This window comes from Drosophila eugracilis, unplaced genomic scaffold, assembly GCF_018153835.1.
Source record: "Drosophila eugracilis isolate 14026-0451.02 unplaced genomic scaffold, ASM1815383v1 contig_1897, whole genome shotgun sequence".
Taxonomy (NCBI): domain Eukaryota; kingdom Metazoa; phylum Arthropoda; class Insecta; order Diptera; family Drosophilidae; genus Drosophila; species Drosophila eugracilis.
The window spans coordinates 988,047-1,007,991 of NW_024572751.1; the positions used below are offsets into that span (position 1 = coordinate 988,047).

A 19,945-nucleotide genomic window follows, 5' to 3' on the forward strand; every position below is an offset into this window, starting at 1 on the left:
AGACCGCAACCGCCTAATAACTTACAATGGCCAAACACGAAAATCGAAAAAGTTGTGACAAAAATATTTGGAAAATCCTGCCAAAAAAAAAAGATCAAGGAGAAACTTTCGGGGACGGATGCCGTAGCATACTTTTTATGGCACTCTGGGGCCACTTGACTGGCTAGCTACTCATTAACGAGGAGGTAGAAATATAAATAAATAGATGGATCCCCCTGGAAAGATAACTCACGTCTTATGCCCCAATCCATCATCTTGCAAACTTCACACGGTGTTCACTTGGCAGATGATTCTCCTATTACTTGGACCACATAGTCGCAGTTCCCCGCAGTCGGATGAAAGTTATTGGGACAAAATCACTTTGCTAGTACACGGCGAATTCAATTGAACGGCTTCTAATTTTGACAATTTTCTGTATGCATGGCGGGCGGTGGAGGAGGGGGCGCGACAGCACCCGACGATGGGCGCCCAGCCATCATCCAGCCATACCATCGTTTTATCTTCAGGAAAAACTGTTGCCGCCGTCGCTGTTCGCCGGTGAACTTTTCTCGCCTCAAATACAAATGCGATGTGTCGCGGGATCCCCGAAAGCGCCGCGTCGTGCTTTCCCGAGCAGCATTACTTCATGACTGAACCTGACACTGAATGTGAACCTAATGCCTCCGCTGTTGCCCCAAACACAATGCGGAAAATACCGAATTCGGCTTTTCCTCGGAAAACTCTGTCGGGCAACGGCATCGGCATCGGCAACAGGGTTTGCGTGGATCCACAGAAGAAAACTTTTAAAGCTTAAAGTCTACTTTTCAAGGGTAGAAATGTAAAAATTATTAATGTCATTTTTTTCTCAAGAAGAAATTTCACAAGCCTTACCATTCTTATATTTCTCATAATGTAAATGTAAAATATTCATAAAAGTTTTTACTAATTTTTCAAAGTGTAAATGTATCTGTGTAAGTCCCGGAGAAGTGTGACTGTGAAGTGTACGGCGTAGATAATGGACAATGGGATGTGTGTTGGTGGGGAATCCCCCATCACGCCCTCATCTCCGCCCTGGACTCACCACCTTTAGCACTTGAGCCGCCGGTACATCGACATTGCTAAGGACATTGAGAACGCTCAGCAGAACAACAATAACATGAATCAACAACAGAAGCGAACCAGAGCCAACCGCAGTCAAACTCATCAATCCATGAACCATCTCAGTTCAGTGTCTTTGGGATTCATGAAATAATTATTTTTTAAAGTCGATTCAAAACATATTTTAGACAAGCATTCAAGTCTTCTAATAGTTATCCAAAAGTTGAAATTTAAGTCAAAAATCTAGGCTCTCTTATGTTAACTTTACTCCTTTCATGATACTGATGTTGCACTGTACATCAAATTTATAAAGAAAGCACATTCGCTTTTCTTATTGGTAAACGTTCAAGTGACCACGAGTGTGGGCTGGTGCTGACCCACCTGGTGGTGGCTGGTTGCCGACGATGCGGCCGCAAAGGTATGCCCATTATCCTTGACAGGACGAACGCACGGAAGAGAAATTGACGCACGCCAGAGACACCAAAACAAATCGAAAAGGGTGGAATGGGTTAAGTCACTCGCCGGGGAACTCCCCGAAGACACGCAACGAACAGTTTTCAAGTTTATATCCTACAACCTCCAAGTGAGCAATAAAATTTGATCAACGCCAATATCTGTTCATGTAAAGGAGTAAAAAGGCTGTTGGTATCAGTTTATCTATCTTAATTAAATATTTATGAAAGTGTTTGTACTCGACACCCGTATTTTGAGTCATTTTGTTAGATCATTTTTATAAATTTGAACTCTTTGTAAAATGGATAGTTAAGTTAAGTCTCCAACTTTTGTTAAATTAATATTCAGTTGGCATTATAAGGTCCTCTTGATATATATAATAAATTATTTCCTAGATTAATATTTACCACCCACTGTGCAATCCAAAACCCAGACAAACAAAAAGGAAATTAAATCGAAAGCGAAACCCAAAACGACAAACCGAACAAAGGATACGAGCAGGCAAGAGAGAGAGTCTAAAGGCTCTCTCGGCAATAAATATTGAAAATAAATTAAGAGAAAAACATAATGCCCGACTTTCCAGATAAGAGAAAAGCCAGCATCACATCGCCAAACACAGTTAAACTATTGATAATAGAAGCCAGAATAAACAATTGTGAAAAACTATTCAAGAATGAGAGGTTTTTCTTGCATTTAGCAATCAGCAGCTCGTGTTCTGTTTATCTCAAAGTACAAGATGCTACCTCAAAAGTGCATTAGGCAAGGTAAAAAGTTTTAAAAAAAAAAGGAAATGTAAGATTTTACCCATGAGGGGGTTGCCCCCTCGGAATATGTTGACCCAAATTGATTGCCGCCCCAGAAAATGTCTAAATAAAACCATAATCCACGGAGGCAATTCACGCGCAATGTTTTGAGTGAACCCTCGCTTCGCTACACTGACACACAAAAGTAGGCAACACGAAAAAACGACCAACAATTAGAAAAGCCAGAAGCCAGCGGGGACGTCAGCAGACAACAATGTGAGTGAAGTGCGGTCGCAATTTACATTTTACACCTTTCAAAAGGCCCAGGGGGCTGCGGAGAGAGACGGATAGATACAAAGACAAGGACAGAGCGTGCGGACAGAGCGAGAGGCCCATACGGCTGCCAAGTTGTCGGGAATTTCTCATCCAAAAACTAACATCAAGCAACAGGGACTCCTAAAAAGGAACCCCTGCGAATGTCATTATTATAAGCGGTTCGGGCCGGGTCAATTTGGGTCCGCAGTTACGCTAAGAGAAAAACATAAGCTAAGGTGCCTGCATTTTCGATTATTAACTCAAGATTTCTAATCAAAATAATACTTTTCTGGTACATTAACAAGATGGCGTAAGCTGTTGCATAGTCTAAGTACTGAACTCATTATGTGTCGTGAAATTTTATAATACAAAAATAGTCCTCATAATAACCGGTATGCAAATTTTTCTCTGTGTGAAGTCGTCAACTTCGTAAGGCTTCCCTTTTGACAGCTGGTGCTGTGTGTCATGTTGGATGATTGCGCACAAACATTTCCGCACCGAGTTAGTTCTATTTACTTTTCCCCAAAACACACATTCAAATATTAATGGGTACTTTTCTTTGACGCTCTGACATCTACGATCTTCACTTGAATTTATTGCGACTTAAGGAAGTAAAATTTAACTTATTTTAATTAAAATTCTAATCAGAAACCGCAAAGTAATGAAAAACAAATTACGGAAATTAACTTCACTCATATTTTTAAGGCTTGTTATTAAAGTTGTTATTTAACTTATTATTTTAACCTTTGAAATTACCTTTTACGAACTTTTCTTCAATACATTCAAATAGAGGAAAAGTCAAATTGTATAATACTGAATAAAAATTAATTATATTCTTCAAATCGCAAATTACTATTATGTATTTCAAAAGAAGAAAAGAAACGAATTTGTGCTTTGTGGATCCTATGTAGCTACCAAAACCACAGGTAAATGTCCTAAATTCCACAGTCCACCCCAGTCGTCCCAAATAAGGGTCCTTGCTAATAGGGTGTATGTATGCACTAATGGTTTAGGTCCCGGACTGCCAGAAAATAAGCAATGGGAACCAAAACCTACGCCTTTTTTTTAAAATACTTATTGTATTCAAGTTTTCGGAGGAGAATTCAAAAAAATGTATATTACTTTCTTTAGCTTCTGTAACCTTATTTTGTTTAATACAATACGACAAATTGGCAACTTACGTAGCTTTTCACAAAAATCATCTTTCATATTTAAATCACTTCTATTTAAAATTTGTAGCAAATGTATTAATTTAATTTAATGGTAAAAGCGTTTTATTAACAAGTCATTTTTGTTAAAAAAAAGGTATTAACACATCTCTATGTAAGATATTTATAGTTGATTTTGCGGAGTGGTACATAAACTAAGTACGTAATAAAAAAAACACAGTTTATAAAATTCCGTCACGACGATAAGAATTTCGAATCAAAACTGAGCCGGAGCTCCTGCGAAAATACGAAACAACTAAATAGCAACAGTCAACTTGTTTCGTTGTTGCTGTTGGCTGTCAGTCAGCCTGTTTTATGAGTGAGTGAGCCAGCATAGTTATTGATAAAACAAGGCTTATATTATGTCAAGACCATTGCGTGGATATTTATGAATGAAGTGGCAGTTCCCCCACAAAAGGAAATTGATTTTAAATGAAGGAAAATCAGGCAATATGAAAAGCACTCACCTCGCGAAGTTGGATGGTTCATGAGTATCGACAGTGGGCACTCGTCATCGTCGAGTATATATTCCGTTCCATCGCTATTGACCTGGATTTAGTAAAAAAAAAAAATAAACATTAGAATGTGATTATCTTGACGACTTGATACAGGAAGATAATACGGAGCCTTTTGATGCGTAGAACATGGATTTTAGCTATAGGAATTAACAAACTTAGGTTTTAGGAAGTACTTGATAAATCTAAAGGCCATGTGACGTATACATTTCCATTAGAATGCCCTAGGTAGATATAAAAAATAATATAAACATCTGACCGATTCGATGTTTCCGATTAAAAAATACAAATTAAATAATAATAAATGAAATATCTATCCTCAACTCATGGCTCCATATCATTCCCATATACTTATTTTACTCATCCCACCTGAACCAGGCAATAGTGCAGGGGATCTGCCTTCTCCAGTCCGTATTTTGTGAGCATTTCCCGGACGACTGCCTGTGCACAGTCTCGGATAGAAAGCAGCAGCGTCTTGTAGGGCACATCCTGGCACAGGCTTTCGCCGTAGATCTTTAAGGTGCCGCCGGTATCCGGACCACCATCTCTTGAACGGAACTGCTGCAGTTTCTTCTCGAGTTTCTGCTGTCGCCGTCGCCGCATCACGGCCTCCGGGTTTGAGATCGATCGTGTGAACGAGGTTTCTGGCAGTTCGGTGTACAGTTTCCCGGCCACGGCATCGCTGCCATCGCCTCCGCTCCCTCCGGCGTTACCATTCATGTGGGCTGATCCCGAAGATCCTCCAATTCCATTGCCCAAGCCCAAATGACTGCCATTGGAGGTAGGCGGATCGGAGCTCAGCTTGGCCATCTTTTCCTTTTTCTTCTGCTCCTTTTTCTCACGTTTCGAGAGTTTTCTCTTGAAGTTCAGATCCGTCTGCTCAATGGGCTAAACATAGAAATCATAAAATTAGTAATTGGAAAATCAGAGGCTAAAGAATTTATTGATACTCACTGTGGTCTTCTGGTCTATGTTCTTGAGCAGGAAGCGACCCTCGCGATCGTCGATGTGCCAGTTGAGCTGCACCAGCAGTGGTTTCTCATCGGCGTTCAGTCGACGCTCCTCGCCATTGGCATGCACTTCGTAGAGGGCATAGTTCGGCACGGATAGCATCCGCATATCGGGACGGAATTTCTCAATGAGTGTGTCTAAGGAAGAGAAGCGAAGCTTTTAGTTGTTTTATTCTTATTTAGTATTATCATATATGATATTATTATATTATGGGTGGGTGTGGCGTGATAAGTAATGGTATAACCATAAGATGCGATGGCATCTCAAGATTATCAATACTTAATCTCAACTTGTTAGCTCAATAGTTCGTGAGATTTCAGTGATTTTAGTTTTTCGTGATTTGTGGGCGTGGGTGAGCGTGGCAGGATGCTGAAATAAACTTCCGATGCGTATAGACTTGAAGAATCTTCATGCTTAATCTTAACTTTGTATCCCTTGTAGTTCCTGAGGTTCAGGATCTCTGTTCATACGGACAGACGGACAGACGGATGGACGGACATAGCTTGATCGACTCGGCAATTGATCCTGATTAAGAATATATATACTTTGTAGGGTCTGAAACGCTTTCTTCTATCTGTTAGATACTTTTCAAAGAACCTAATATACCCTTTTACTCTACGAGTAATGGGTATAAATGTAATGTCCATTATAAATATAGCAAAACTCATTTTTAACGCAAAATGCTTCATATTTTTAGTTAAATTTCTGTATTCAAAGTTTTCTAAGTTCAAAATCGTGACCTCTGCAGTTCGAACAGAACTTGTTTTATTTCATAGTTCAACTTTGTTTCTTATATATCTTTGAGAGATTGATTTCCATAATTTTCTGCCATAATAATTATGATAATCAAAACCTAATATTTTTTAAGTAAATCAGCTCATTGGCCATACCTATGACATCTGTGACGGTGGCATCGGAAGCAACGCGAATGCATTTGGTGGCCACTTTCTGACCAGCATCTTGGAAGTAGAAGCGCATAACGCCATGGAAGAGCAGGTTCTGTAAATAAAATATTTTGTAATATATATAAACTATATTTGTTGACAAGCAGACTCACCTCGTCGGGCTCGGAGAGCGCAAACAGATCCAATCGATTGGCATTCCATTGCTGTATCACTGAACGAACTGCCTCGCGATCCAACATCTTCTTGTCATGTGACATACTGCACAGGTTGTATTCGGGGTGGGGGAATGTCTCGTCTCAGTTCTGGGAGAATCGATCGTGTTGTGACTCCAGTGTGACGTCGTTTGTGTTTCGTTTTGCTGGGGGCCCTGGCTATCTGTAAACAATAAAGCATACATTTTTGATAAAATTAGATTTTGGGTTTACAACTTCCATGAAAGCATCGTAAACGAAGGCGGAATCTGAAGCCAAGAGTAAAAAGTTGGCGCAGATGTGGCAAACAGTAAAGTTTCGCTGCCAAACGTAAACACAAAGGGAAAACTACAGGGAAACATTGTAAATAAATGTCTGTTCACCTACAAACTGTGATGGGGAATTCTGTCATGAATGGCTGAACTTTGAGATTTTAATATTTACCTAATATGGTTTTGATGGAATTTATATACTATTTCTTTTCATTAACTGTTTGCTCAAATACTTAAACATGGTAAATATTTTCCAGCTTTCTTATTCGTAAACACAACTCTCTGGGGTAATAAATGAAAGAGCTCGTTTTGATTTATGATCGCTTGGGCTAACATTTCCGGAGAGTGTGGCACGGTGGGTTTACCTGCCACATGTCATCTACCACATAAGTATATGACAATCGTACAACTTCTCTACAAGCCAATTAAAAGTTCCATTACATGATCATATCTAACCAGGGAGATTCCCACACCAGCTTTCTGCGCGCAGCGACCCTAAACAAATAACTTCATCAAAGCAGAAAATTTCAGGGCATTTGTACAAATAACCTCAAGACGTTATTTAGGGCGTGTTCTCCAGTTGGTTGGTGACCGGTGGAAGGAAGCGCCCGGAGTTCAGCAAAGTTATTTCGAAGAGAAGTGATGTCAAAGAGCGGAACTATGCCTGAACTAAACTATTCCAACCCTCCGTCCGTTCCTCTTCCAGTTCTTTAAACTTTTCCCTGCTATCTGCTGGCATTATTTCCCCCGAGTTCGGTTGCCAGTTCTAGGTTTTTGTTCCTATATAAGACATAGGCAGTTTAATAACCGTCGGAGGTTCCGCTTGGGGGAACACGTCGTTTGTGCACTGAAACTTGTCGATTTACAGACCACTCGCTCGCTCTCTAAGAGGAGGGTTCGCGGTGCAGGGGATGTAGAATGGTAACCGTTTAAGTAAAGCTATTTCCACAATTTCCGCGAGGGCGTGCGTCGTCTGTGGAAATTCCATTTCGAAGTGCTTCTTTCTGAAACTATCCCCTTGCTTCTAGAGATTTCGTTGGAGGAGTGGAAGTCGGAAGGTCCTCGCTGCATTCAGGCGAAACCAAGCATAAAGGGTTGTGTCTAGGTGCTCGGGTATTTTTCGCTGTCCGTTTCCAAAATTGCATTTCAATGGTTGCCAGGGTTAATATTTGTTTTCAGGGTTGATCAGGCTCGATGCGGAAAGGGTTAAGGGAGTGTAATTTCATATAGAGGGTATTGCAAATGCCTTTGATCTATTGACGGGAATATTTTAACATACAACTTGGTAAGAAGTGTTTTGGTGGTTAATCGGACATAATGGTATGCTAATTTAAGACTTTGAAATAAAACTTTCTTTAAGTTTCTGCAGTCTGTTTAAAAATCATTCTTTTTAGATCGAAAGACAAGGCACTAGTTTCTAGAGCAAAACAAGAACAGTTAAAATTTGAATTATTATTAATTATACGATAAATTTAAAAAGAATCTTTACAAAACCTTTTAACACTAAATGTCTTTCATAGTTTGAGTATAATGAGGTGTCATTTTGTACATATTTCAAATTTTAGTACTAAGCTTTGTCCTGGGTTCCCACACAAACCCTCTTATCTCAGCTCATTATCGCTAAGCCATTAGGTAATAAATGCATTATCTTGTCACATTGCTAAAACATGTCAAAGTTTTTAACAAGTTGTTCGGAATGATGGGCAAACGGAACAAACAATCAGATCCAACTGAGGGGCAAACAAAAATATTTAAATTGCTGCACAAAAAGGGGGCTCCAGGTAGGACAAACACTCCGTAATTGCCGAGCAACATTATTAAAAAGTCATAAAGGTGACATTTGGTGTGTAGTTTGGGCTTCTGAGCTGCTGATTTGGGAAGGAAAATGCTGAAATGCCGCCGAAAAGATCGCGAGAGGCGAGATAATAAAACGAATTAAAAACGAGTCGGAAAACCGCAGCGAAATAAAAGTGTCTCTTTGTGGCAAAGAGAGAGACAGACATAGAGAAGGCTAAGAGAGAAGTACCGCAATAAAAGGCGACCGAGCAAAAAACAAAGCCCATCGTCAGAAGAAGAGGTGAATGTACGAAGACAACAAAATTCAAAACCCACATTTACAATCACAGATTCACTAACAGTCATGGGGACCAAAATAGCACACATCTTTACTAATATGAAATATTGTTTTTAAATTTTACCAAAGCTTTTTATGAAATTTTAATTTTATTGCTAATGGAAAACCGCAGCCAAGGTGCAAAGTATTCACAATTTTACTTCAACTTAACAAAAGAAAACTAACTTTCTTGGGTTAGGTGCCCTATCAACATCGCCTCAGAAAAAGACTATCAAAATTGGTTTATCCTACGAGACATGAAAAAAAGTTAAACCAATTTTATTATTTTGGTAGACGTACCATTTCATAAGTAATTTTAAATATAATCAATAATTTTTTTCTATATATTTCATTATTGCAACACTATAAATCTAGCCTCTGCTGTGAATTTTCAGATGCAGATGCAAAGTTTCTGAGAAGCTTCAAACCCCACAAAGTGGGTCTGGGACATGTAAAATTGTTGCTGGCCTAGGCATAACTAAAAGTTTTTTCCTCTCTGCCGTATTTGTTGGTGTTTTTGTTTTTTATGCAGCTGTCGCTTTGGCACCTGCAGCGCGGCAATAGACCCACCTCACATGACTTACGCCCTCCTCGGCAGCCCCCTTCCGCACCCAGAGTTCATGTTGGCAAAACTTGTTGCCGGTTGCAGTTTTGGTTCGCTGTGTGTGTGTGTGTGTGTGCCTGTGTGTCTGTGTTTCTTTTTATTTCAATTAATTTCGGGGTCAGTGGGTTTGTAAAACAAACGGAAACTGCCAGAGGCTGGAAAAAATGTTAAATACAGACGATAAGGGGAAATTGGTAATCTGCAGTTCCGCCAAAGGAACACTCAAACCGGAATCTACACATGGAAAATAAACTAAATCTCTGATCGGTTTTTATTATACACACGAATTGGACGTACATCTGCTACATGTAGGATCGGAAAACGAGATAAATTTCTCAAAATATTGGCACGGTTTATCGTTTTATATACAAAATTGAAAAAACTTTATCATAAACATAGCATAGTTGAACTTTAAGGGTATACAAATGTTCGAATTCTCGTAGTTAGCTTTCTATCTTTTTTCTTTTTGCTGGGGCGGCGCCAAAATTGAAGTCAATAAGACAGCCGATAAGTCAAGAATATCAGGGACAATAAACTCAATAATATACGTAAATTAGCAGCAAAAAGCTAAGAACTCAATAACAATAAGAAGCAAAAGAAACGAGTCATCTTTCTAAGCGGAAGTGAACTTAGAAAACTTTGTATAGAATTTGAGAATAACTGTCATAAAAACCTTAGAAAATATTCGTCAAATTGTAAAAATTTTGGAGTAAATTGGCTAGAACGTAGGCTTTATCGTATATCTCCACATTCGAAAGGTCTTAGTCAACTTACCCCTTGCTAGGCTATACACAACGTTAGTCATGACACTTAAGAATGCTTACTTATAAGTCGGGAATCCGACTATATTCTATATTTCTTTCACGTCTTGTTTGTCTTTCGGTCGATTGCTTTTTACTAGCCCTTTTCCACCGGTCACTTTGATCTGCCCTTCTGTGGCTTCCTTCTTTTCTGTTTCTGGCTTGGCTTGGCCCTTAACTCGGTGACACTTTTACCAGACGCAAAACATAACAAGAGGAAACGCTATAGTCGAGTGCCGCGACCATAAGATACCCGTTACTGTTTTACAAAATTTTAGAATATTATTTTGCTAGTGGAAATTCACAAGGCGCCACCTATTGTCAGAGGAAGTATGTTGAGTATGCTTATAGTGACGTCACTGCACATGTGAGGCCTTATAACTTAATTTCTTTATAAATAGCGAAATAATGTTCCGATTTGAAAAATCTTTGGTAAATCGATAGGTATTAACAGAAATAAGTTACTCAAGGTCAAACGAAGGCATTCATAATAATATTATAGACGCCACAGTTTTCCGCGGTTTGTGGGCGTCAGAGTAGGCGTGGCCGGATGCAACTTCGTGGAAAGTTGCAAAGGCATCTCCTAAATACGTGATCCTAAACAAAATTATGTAGCTCTTAAGGTTTTTGAGATTTTTGCATTTTTGGTTGTTCAGGGTTTGTGGGCGTTAGAGTGGGCGTGGCTTGATCGCAAAAAAAACAATTCGCATTGGGAGCGTAATAGAAACCTACATGCTTAATCCGAACTTTCTATCTCGTATAGTTACCGAGATATCAGCTTTTCTAGAAAATCCGAAAACCGTCTTTTGAGCCTTGTGGGCGTATGGGTGGGTGTGGCCGGATAGTAGTACCACTATAAGATGCGCTGCCATCTAAAGATTATAATTTCTGAAATTCAACTTTCTAGCTGCAATAGTTCCTGAGATTTCAGCAATTTTAGTTTTTTGCGATTTGTGGGCGTTAGAGTGGGCGTGGCAGGATGCTGTAATAAACTTGCGCTGTCCCGGGACCTCAAGAATCTTCATGCTTAATCTCAACTTTGTATCTGCTATAGTTCCTGAGATCTCAGCGTTCATACGGACGGACGGACGGACGGACGGACGGACAGACGGACATGGCTCAATCGACTTCGCTATTGATCCTGATCAAGAATATATATACTTTATAGGGTCGCAAAAGCTTCCTTCTATCTGTTACATACTTTTCAACGAATCTAGTATACCCTTTTACTCTAGGAGTAACGGGTATAAAAATATAAAAATAAATGGTTTCTAGAGAACTGTAAAGCATTTTATTAAAAATGCTCTCCTTAAAACAATTTATTATTGATCGTTGAGGTCAGATAAAAAGTTGTAAAAATAAGACGCAAAGTTCAAATTATTCGTAAGATTAGACCTCGAAAATAAAAACTGGTTTGTCAAGTTGGTGACAATAATACGTTCCTTTTTTGATAAATTAAAGTTTAAACATATTAAATAAACTCACAAATTCCTGAAATTTGCAATAAATCTTTGGAAAGCCTCCCTTTCATTTTATTACTAACCTATTTCACCATAAACCCAAGAAACTTTCAAGCTTCTGATGAATACAGCGTTAGAATTTACTATAAAAAGTGAAGTTCACATATTTTGCTTTTACTGTTGCTGACACTTTATTGTTAAACTTTTGCCAAAGACTGCGGTGTCTCCACTCGGGCCCAAAAATAAATATAAAGCAATTTTCCCTGTGAGCGAAGAGGAAAACAATAAACCGGCAAACGGCTTCAAAAGCCATACCAACGGTGTTATTGACTCTTTGCTGATGTTGCTGTTTTCTGTTTCTGTTATTGTTATTATTTGCTTAACGCTTTTTGCGCTTGGCTTTGGGCTTGTTGACCGCCGAACTGAGCAGGAAGCGAGTGATGAGCCCAGAGAAGTTGGAACAGACATGCCAGTATAAGTAGGTATGAGGCATAAAAACCCAAACATATGAGTCAAGTTGGCTGTCATTGTCGTAGGTGAATTTTCTCCGCTGCTGGGCCACGCTTAATTGGTTGATGGAATTGGGTTGAACGCAATTTTTAATGAGCTCTGAATTATTGCCAGACAAAAAGTGGTGGGGTCCGAAAGGCTGAGTCAGTGTAGGTGTAGGGAAAGGCGAAGAAATAGATCTGGAAATTAAATCCAAAGTAGGGAAAGTTTCTGGCAAAATTTAGCGAAATTTTTAATGTAAATAGTTAAGTTATTTAAGTTAAAACTATTAATGTTATTCTCTAATATTTCTGTTTCTGGACTTATTCACATGGTTTCTAGTTCCCAGCACATTGTTGTTGTTTAAAAAATCAAACATTAAAAATGTAAAATCAACTCTCTTAAATAGCTTCAATGAAATGCCATGGCAATCAAGATAAACACAAAGATAAAGCAAGATAAAGATAAGGCTAGAAATATATATAATCAGTCAATAACCTGTTGGCCGATAAACGAAGCCGTTAAGGAGAAGAAAAACGTGGGTCAAAGCAAAACAAATATTCAGCCCAATATGGGCAAACTTCATAATTAACACACAAACGTAACGGATGCCTCGAACGAAGGCTATAATTTAAAGGTAAAACCGACGACATCATTATCAATTCTACCAGCTGTACCAACAACATCGACAGAGTGGGAAAATAGGCGACAAATAAACCACAACAAGTGAAAGTTGATTAATAGTTTCCGTTTATGGTGAAGCGTTTTCTTTTTAACCATTTTTAGTGATTTCTTACGCCTCACATTTTCCCTCTCTACACATTTTGCAAATATTTATTTCTCGTAATTAGCACAAAGAGCACGCAACTCAGACTTCAAATGAATATCGAATGAGTAATGCATGCAAATATAAGTTTTATGAACTCGAAAGGGGAGGGGGTTCTCCTCCGCATTTGTGCATTTTCGCATGTTCGCATAATTAAGTTATTCATTGTTTAATACTTATGAATATTTGTGCTTATATTTCCACTTATCCATACTATGGGCAACGAGGGTATTTCGTATTGGGCCAAATGTAGGTCATGGACAATAATCAATTTTTGTTTGTTTCAAATACATAATTATTCAAATTACTCACGATATTTAATCATTTCTATAAGCTATCTATCTAAATCACTTTCTTTAAAGTGTAGTCTGTACCAAATGCTTTAAGCCTTTCAGTCTTGACCATGGTTTGTCTGATGAAATATAAACTCAAGCCATTAACAATATAAGTTTTCTCAGGGGATCCTGTTCTTCTTCCCTTAAGTTAGGAGTTGTAGATACATAGTACCCACTGTTGCATAGTTTCACAGACGAATCGGGCACACCTTCCTGCTCAGCAATTTATGGGAAATTAACTAATTAAGTATGCATGGATCATCGTGTGGGGTGCGGCACCACAGGTAGACTATAGATGATCTGGCATACATAATTATGATGTGCTGTATACTAATATGCTCATAAGGAATGGTTAAATCCTTAATGTCAGCCGATCCTTAAAATCAGTATGCTTTTTTAATGGTTAAGACACAATCCCTACTCCCTGAGTTTCATCAGAATTCATTGGAATTCCTTCAGTATAAACATCTTTGTTTGTGCCGTGACAAGAAACTAATCCAATTGTTATTTTAATAATAAAAGTGGTAAATCTAGTTTATGAACAATAAGTTATGAGCCCTACATTTCAGTTTATTTGTTCTCCTGTAATGAATTTCACTCGACCGCGGTGGGATTAAGAGATTTCTCCGCATAAACAGCTTGCGCAACAGCCAGCTAAAATGTGCAGTAATATAGATTTTATGATTATTCGAAAAGGGTTGGTCAAGTGAAAAACAAAAAAAAAACAATAAACAAAATAAAAGAGAAATCATCTGCTCTCTGGGCAATTAAAAAGTGTGAAATGTTGCCGAATGGGAGAAAAGTTTTTCCACCCCGCTGGTCAGGTGTGGTGCCATGCCATCCGGTTTGGCCCACTATCGGCCCCAGTAAGCCACCGCTCATGTAATGGCCATAAGAAAACCAAATATAATTGCAACAGCCTGTAGAAACAGTTAAGATGACGCACTCGAAGCTGCTAACTTGCCCCGAGTGTGGCCATATCTGATGTTGCCGTTTTGCATGCTGCTGAGTTTGTTGTGACTGCCGGTGCCTAATTAGGCCAGGAAGCAATTAACCGGTTAATAGACGCAACTGCCTGCGCTTTGTTTAATGCATCTGATGTCCACAGTCGTCTACAGTGTGCGTCAACAGTATAGTTTATGAATCTCGTTAACAAACTTAATAAATAGTAAAACACAAACTGCACATATCAAAAATGAATATTAGTATAGCAGATTCTAATGCAGATGCAGTGTTTGTGTTAACTTTAGATCTAAAAGATATGTCTTTTAATCTTCACCACACTCTTGAAACCCATTAACCACTGAGACTACAACCCGCACTGCCTGAATGTTTTGAAACGCACTGTACAGAGCCATAAAATAAGCCAGCTTTGGGTGCATATTTAATGTGGGAAAATTATGCCGGGGCGGAACTTGTTGCTCGCTTTGAAGTTGTTGATTGCCAGCATCTGAGAAGCGACTAAAGTAGCAGGAATTGCGGTTGCTAAATGGCCGTGTACTTACTTCTAATGGCAAAAACTGGGAGAGTTTCTGGGAGACTCGAAGACAGATCTCCGGGCGTATGTACTTCTCGGAAATTTGAAACTTTCACTCGGCCGAACAACGCCCATGGAAGATAAACACAATATAGAGAGACAGATACAAACGAAAGACGAGACTTTAAAAGGGGACGAAGACACAGACAACGGCGGCAATCGACAATTGGCAATATAATTTCAATTAACGTGGAAAACGTCAAGTGTCGTGAAAGGGAAATAAAAATTAAAGAGGAAAGTTACATTAGTTTACAATACTTTGTCGACTTTCTAGAATGGTATGTGGCATGGAACACTTTTATAGGACTTCAAATCTGATCGTTTTAAACTATTTTATCCAAACGGTATCAAAATAATCGCTCTTTAGAAGTCATTTTGATAATTTGAAGTTTTAAAATCTTGAATTTTTTATTAGTTATCAAATTTCACTTTTATCCATATCTTTACACAGACACATCTAATTTGTTCAAGCTTGAATCCTGTTCTGTATCTAATTTCACCCATAAACAATTGCAGTTTCAGTAATTGAATGTTAAAGTCCAGCCACATACCGAATTTCCCAACCGACCGACAGTCGCCAAGCGAGTTGCTTGGGAATCTTAATTAAATGCCATAAGCAATTTGTTTGCCGTTCGCTTGGCAAATCACCAGCAGACGCACGCCGTCATGTCACTCATAAATGCAGATATATTGTGGAAGAAAATCGGGAAATACAGGGTGGGGTTGGGGTTTGGGGAAGATATGCCTAATCACAACCGGTTGGATGTGTGGAATGCCGCATGGATTCGCTCGATTGGCATGTTTATTCATTAATCGTGCTGCGGCGTCCATTTGTCCATTGCGCAGGCGCAGCTGTCAACTGCCAGCGATTGCAATTCACTTATCTGAGTTTTGGGCAATTCATGTGCCGGCCACTTTGAGTTTCTCTCTCTAACGAGACACTCCCCTTTCTAACTTTTATTCAACCATATCTGAAATCTTTGACCTTCAATTTGTTAAATGGGAGTTACATTGCCCAGCAATTAACATTCAATTTGCCTTCTGTAACCCTTCACTTTCAATTGACCCCCCTCAAGAGATTTACACACTTTCGCTGCCCATGCAAAACAATATTATGCGATCAGATAAAAGTTTTTAGAAATAACTAAGAGAAAGTACAGTGGTTACAATATTCCTCTACTTAATATAAAGTAATTTACTTTCTCGTCTAATCAGATTTGGGTCAAGTATTAACATTGGTTTAATGGATTTTTAAGATTTTAATTAAATTTTTCGTGCTTGAATTGACAACACTTAATCAAAAGACACTTCTCCAATGTGACATTAACTTTTTATTTGAACAGAAACAGAAATATTTAAGCACTGCGGTGTTCCACTGGAATGCCCTCTCGAAACACTGAGTTCCATGTCAACTTTCGACTCTTAAACGAAATGATGCAAGTCAAGTTGGGTGGGGAATACAAGTACATGGACTGTGCATAAACTGAACATCTGCTGATGGCGTCCCATTAAATCCTCCGACAAGATCTAACATCTTTGTAATTACGGCCAAAAGCAACCGAATGCGGCATTAACGAGCTAGTAAGGCGTTAAATTTGCAGCTGTTAAAACAGGGCTCAGACAAGGCCAAAAGACTGCCGCTAGGTGAAAAACCAAAACAAATAGCTGGTAATCAGCTGTCGCGGCTCAGAGCCTCGAAGACGGACAAAATAATTAGTTTCAATGAGGCGGTACTTGAAAAAAAACCACGGAGAATGAACCATTTTCTGGCAAACTCTAAGACATTCAGGCAGACGTATAGACAGTCAGTCGCAGACACATTAAGACTCCATTATGCATTCATTTGTGTGCGCAATGAGACAGTCGGAGCAGTCCGAGTGCCTGAGAAGTCTATCCTGCTCAAATGCTGAAAGGAATTCGGCAATCCAACAGACAAAAGGCGCTGACAAAACTGAAACATTACCGAACTCCGCATAATCTTCAGGCTGGCAAAAAAATGAATAATGGTGTGTCTCGACCTGGGAGTACCGATCATTTTTCTATTTTATGTGAGCTCTACTTGGGTATCTTAAGAAAAACTGATAATTCAACATGAAATCAGTAGTAGTACTGACCTTAACAAAGCCAAAACCAAAGTATATTTTCTATAAATCTTGTATATAAGGATAAAATCCATGGCAAAACTTATCATCTAAGTTTAAACATCATATCATTTCTTAAACAGATTTTTCTTTTATTACACAACTCTGCACATTTGCACAATAGAAAACCCTTCTAATTCTGTTTCTCCGATTAAAGCCGCTCAAACATTGCATACCTCTTAAAAAAGTATCCCTAGAATCGAGTACTCTGCCAAACTTGTTGCCAAGCGCATTTCGATGGTTTTTCTCGGCGTGTTTACGTCAGGGGTGGAATTGTATTGCACCAACACTCCATACACACACACACATATATCAGACGGCGGTTTAGAGAGCATTCCCATAGAGACAAAAGGGGATAAAGTCCAGACCAGGTAACAAAATCAAGATCATGCAAAGCAGGTAGCTAGCTAAAGGCAACACACGCACACGTTTGGAATTACTAAGCCTCAAAATAAAATGTATAAAAAGGATCGTCAGAGTACACAGTGAAAAAACTCTGAAACTGATACTTAAATATTTTAACAAAATGTTGGTCACCCTTAAATTAAATGCATTTCGATGTGAGAACATAAATAACTTTTTTCTGATATCAAAAGTAAAGGTAAGCAACGCTTTAAATTATTAAGATACTTTGATCAGCAGAACCTAGTAGTAATTTAAAGTAACGTTTATTCTTGCAGTGTATTCACCAGGGGAGAGAGTTGTGCACTGGCGCAGAACGTGGTTGGAAAAACAGTTTTCCCCTTATGAGTTATCCCAATTGACAATTCCAGGGCAAACTCCTGGCTCGGGGTTCATTCAAGCCGCAAGGGAAAGGTAGAAAAAGTACAGTCATCATGCGGAGGACTGTCCCTTTGTTGCACCTCGATGTACCTACTTCTGTTTGTCGCACTTCTGGCCATCAATTGCAAGGGTCGAATAAGTCGCTTGTCAATCAGCGGCGAGAAGAAAAAGTGGCAAGAGAATGGAACTCCTTGGGCTGGAGAGGAAAAGTCAACGAGTTCTGGGATGTAGGCAAAATGCCTCTCCTTTGTTTTCCACCCATGTACCCATGTCGGGCTATTATGCGATCGGAATGCTTAAATACTTGGCTTGTTGCGTTGACTTCGCTCCGTGATCGGTCCAGAAATGCAGATTATTATGGCGTAGATGCTTCCATTAAGCCAACTGTCAGTTGACATGGAATAGGGGAATGTCTGAGGTGAAGATTTCTCCGCGGAGGACCATCAGATGATAGAAATATTTCTGAGATCGCGATTAGGAGGGGAATGTTCCTATAAATTCCGTCTTTATTGAAAATGGTGACTGATTGTCATGTTCCCTACGAAATAGCAACCTACACTGAGAAAGAATCTTTTAGGTTTCAAACAGCTTAATAGGTTGATATTTATTCTTATATATTAAAATGACATATATATCTTTTAACATAAATGTTAGTCCCTGCAACGTTCAAGTGAGAAAATATCAAGAAATTAAAGCCCTAATCGATTTTCTTGACACTTCACAAGTCCCAATGAATTCCCGACCATAATGAAAAACTCCCCAAAGATGTTTTCTCCCACATCTCTTTAAGTGCAGTAAACTTCCAGCAGTGTGTTTTCTGGTTGGTTAACTGGAGTTGATTGTCTTGTGTAACTTGAACCGCGTGTAAAATGTGCGGGAAGACGTGCGAGACCCGCAGAGGCAGCAGTGGCTGGGAGATTTCTATATGCAGTTGTCTGGGGCGTTGGTCAGCGGGATGTGCGAACTCCGCACTGATCTACAAACTTTCTCACATGAATCCGCGCACATGAAATGCAAACAAAGTGGAACAATATTCATGTTGCCACACACACACACATTGGCAGTCAAGTTTGATCGGTTTACAACATCTCACTCGCAGAAAACACAAAAACTATAAAAAAATGAAAAACAAACAAAACCAAACAGAAAAAGAGCATACTACAGAAACGGCAGCAAAAAGCACACAAAACAAAAATAAAATCACGGTCAGGCGGCAGAAAAACGAGTTTCTTGGCCGATCGAGCGAGTGAGCTATAGCCTTTACCATATAGTGACTGGCGCAGTTTCGATTTGCGAAACGGGTTTGCGCACGTTTAAGCTTCGAAGGGGCGGAAACAGATGGGCGTGGCACTGATCGGCGGGAAAACCCAAATAATCCCTATTCTACTTAGGTTCCTTCTGACTCTTTTAGGATTAGAAATTTATGATCTGAATAGAAAAGATTCATTCCAGGAACTTGATTATCGGTAACATAATCAAAAAAGCCATTAAATATAGAACATCTTATCCTAAGGGGGTATACAACATATCTTTGCAGAATACTAACATTATGAATAATTAAACAGTATTTTTATGCATTTGAAATAAAAGAATATTAATAAGAACCTGCGCTTAAAGTTCACGTCGGCATAGCTCAGTACTCAGAACACTAACTCGCAATTTACATTTTTTTAAACTTTTTATAATAATAAAAAATATTTGGCAAACGTCTTTCACATAAAGATGTATTTAGCCGAATTAAAAACACAATGCCTGTTTTTCGTTGTGTCTATTCCTTTAAATTTAAACATATTAATTCAAATTGTAGTATAATATTTGAATGTGCAATCGTAAGAGGTATAATATTTTATATAATCATAATCGTATATTAAAATATTAATAACTAAAGAGAAAATCCAATCCAAACCCTTTTCTATTTATAAGGCTAATATTTATGGTTTCCGATGAATTATTATTAGCCAGACAGTAGCTTTGTTTACGCATTCCACCCATCCAACTGCGGAACAAAAAAGCAGAAAAATAACTCGAAAACAGCTGCACGGACAAAAGCTCGGATTTCCAGCTAAAACTCCCCCAAAACGACATCTATATAATAACTACAATTTTGCACAGAGCAAAATCTGCGGCCAGTACCGCAAACGTATCTCTGAGCGCTGAAAGCAAAAGT

The 19,945-nt window shown here is 38.8% G+C and overlaps 1 protein-coding gene across 5 annotated transcripts in view; it reads right to left on the reverse strand.

Moving 5' to 3' along the window:
- The window catches only part of LOC108114971 (afadin), a 50,001-nt gene that overhangs the window by 26,715 nt on the left and 3,341 nt on the right, over positions 1–19,945 (reverse strand). For 4 of the 5 annotated variants that reach the window (XM_017226186.2, XM_017226185.2, XM_017226184.2 and 1 more), the window contains exons 2-6: positions 6,380–6,602; positions 6,213–6,321; positions 5,266–5,459; positions 4,681–5,199; positions 4,264–4,345 (exon numbers count right to left, since the gene is read on the reverse strand). In XM_017226186.2, coding sequence (XP_017081675.2) covers positions 4,264–4,345; positions 4,681–5,199; positions 5,266–5,459; positions 6,213–6,321; positions 6,380–6,484 — 1,009 coding nt within the window. In that variant the 5' untranslated portion in view covers positions 6,485–6,602. Of the gene's footprint in view, positions 1–232; positions 270–4,263; positions 4,346–4,680; positions 5,200–5,265; positions 5,460–6,212; positions 6,322–6,379; positions 6,603–19,945 lie in introns of those variants that run through there. The other variant, XM_017226188.2, reaches the window with a different exon arrangement.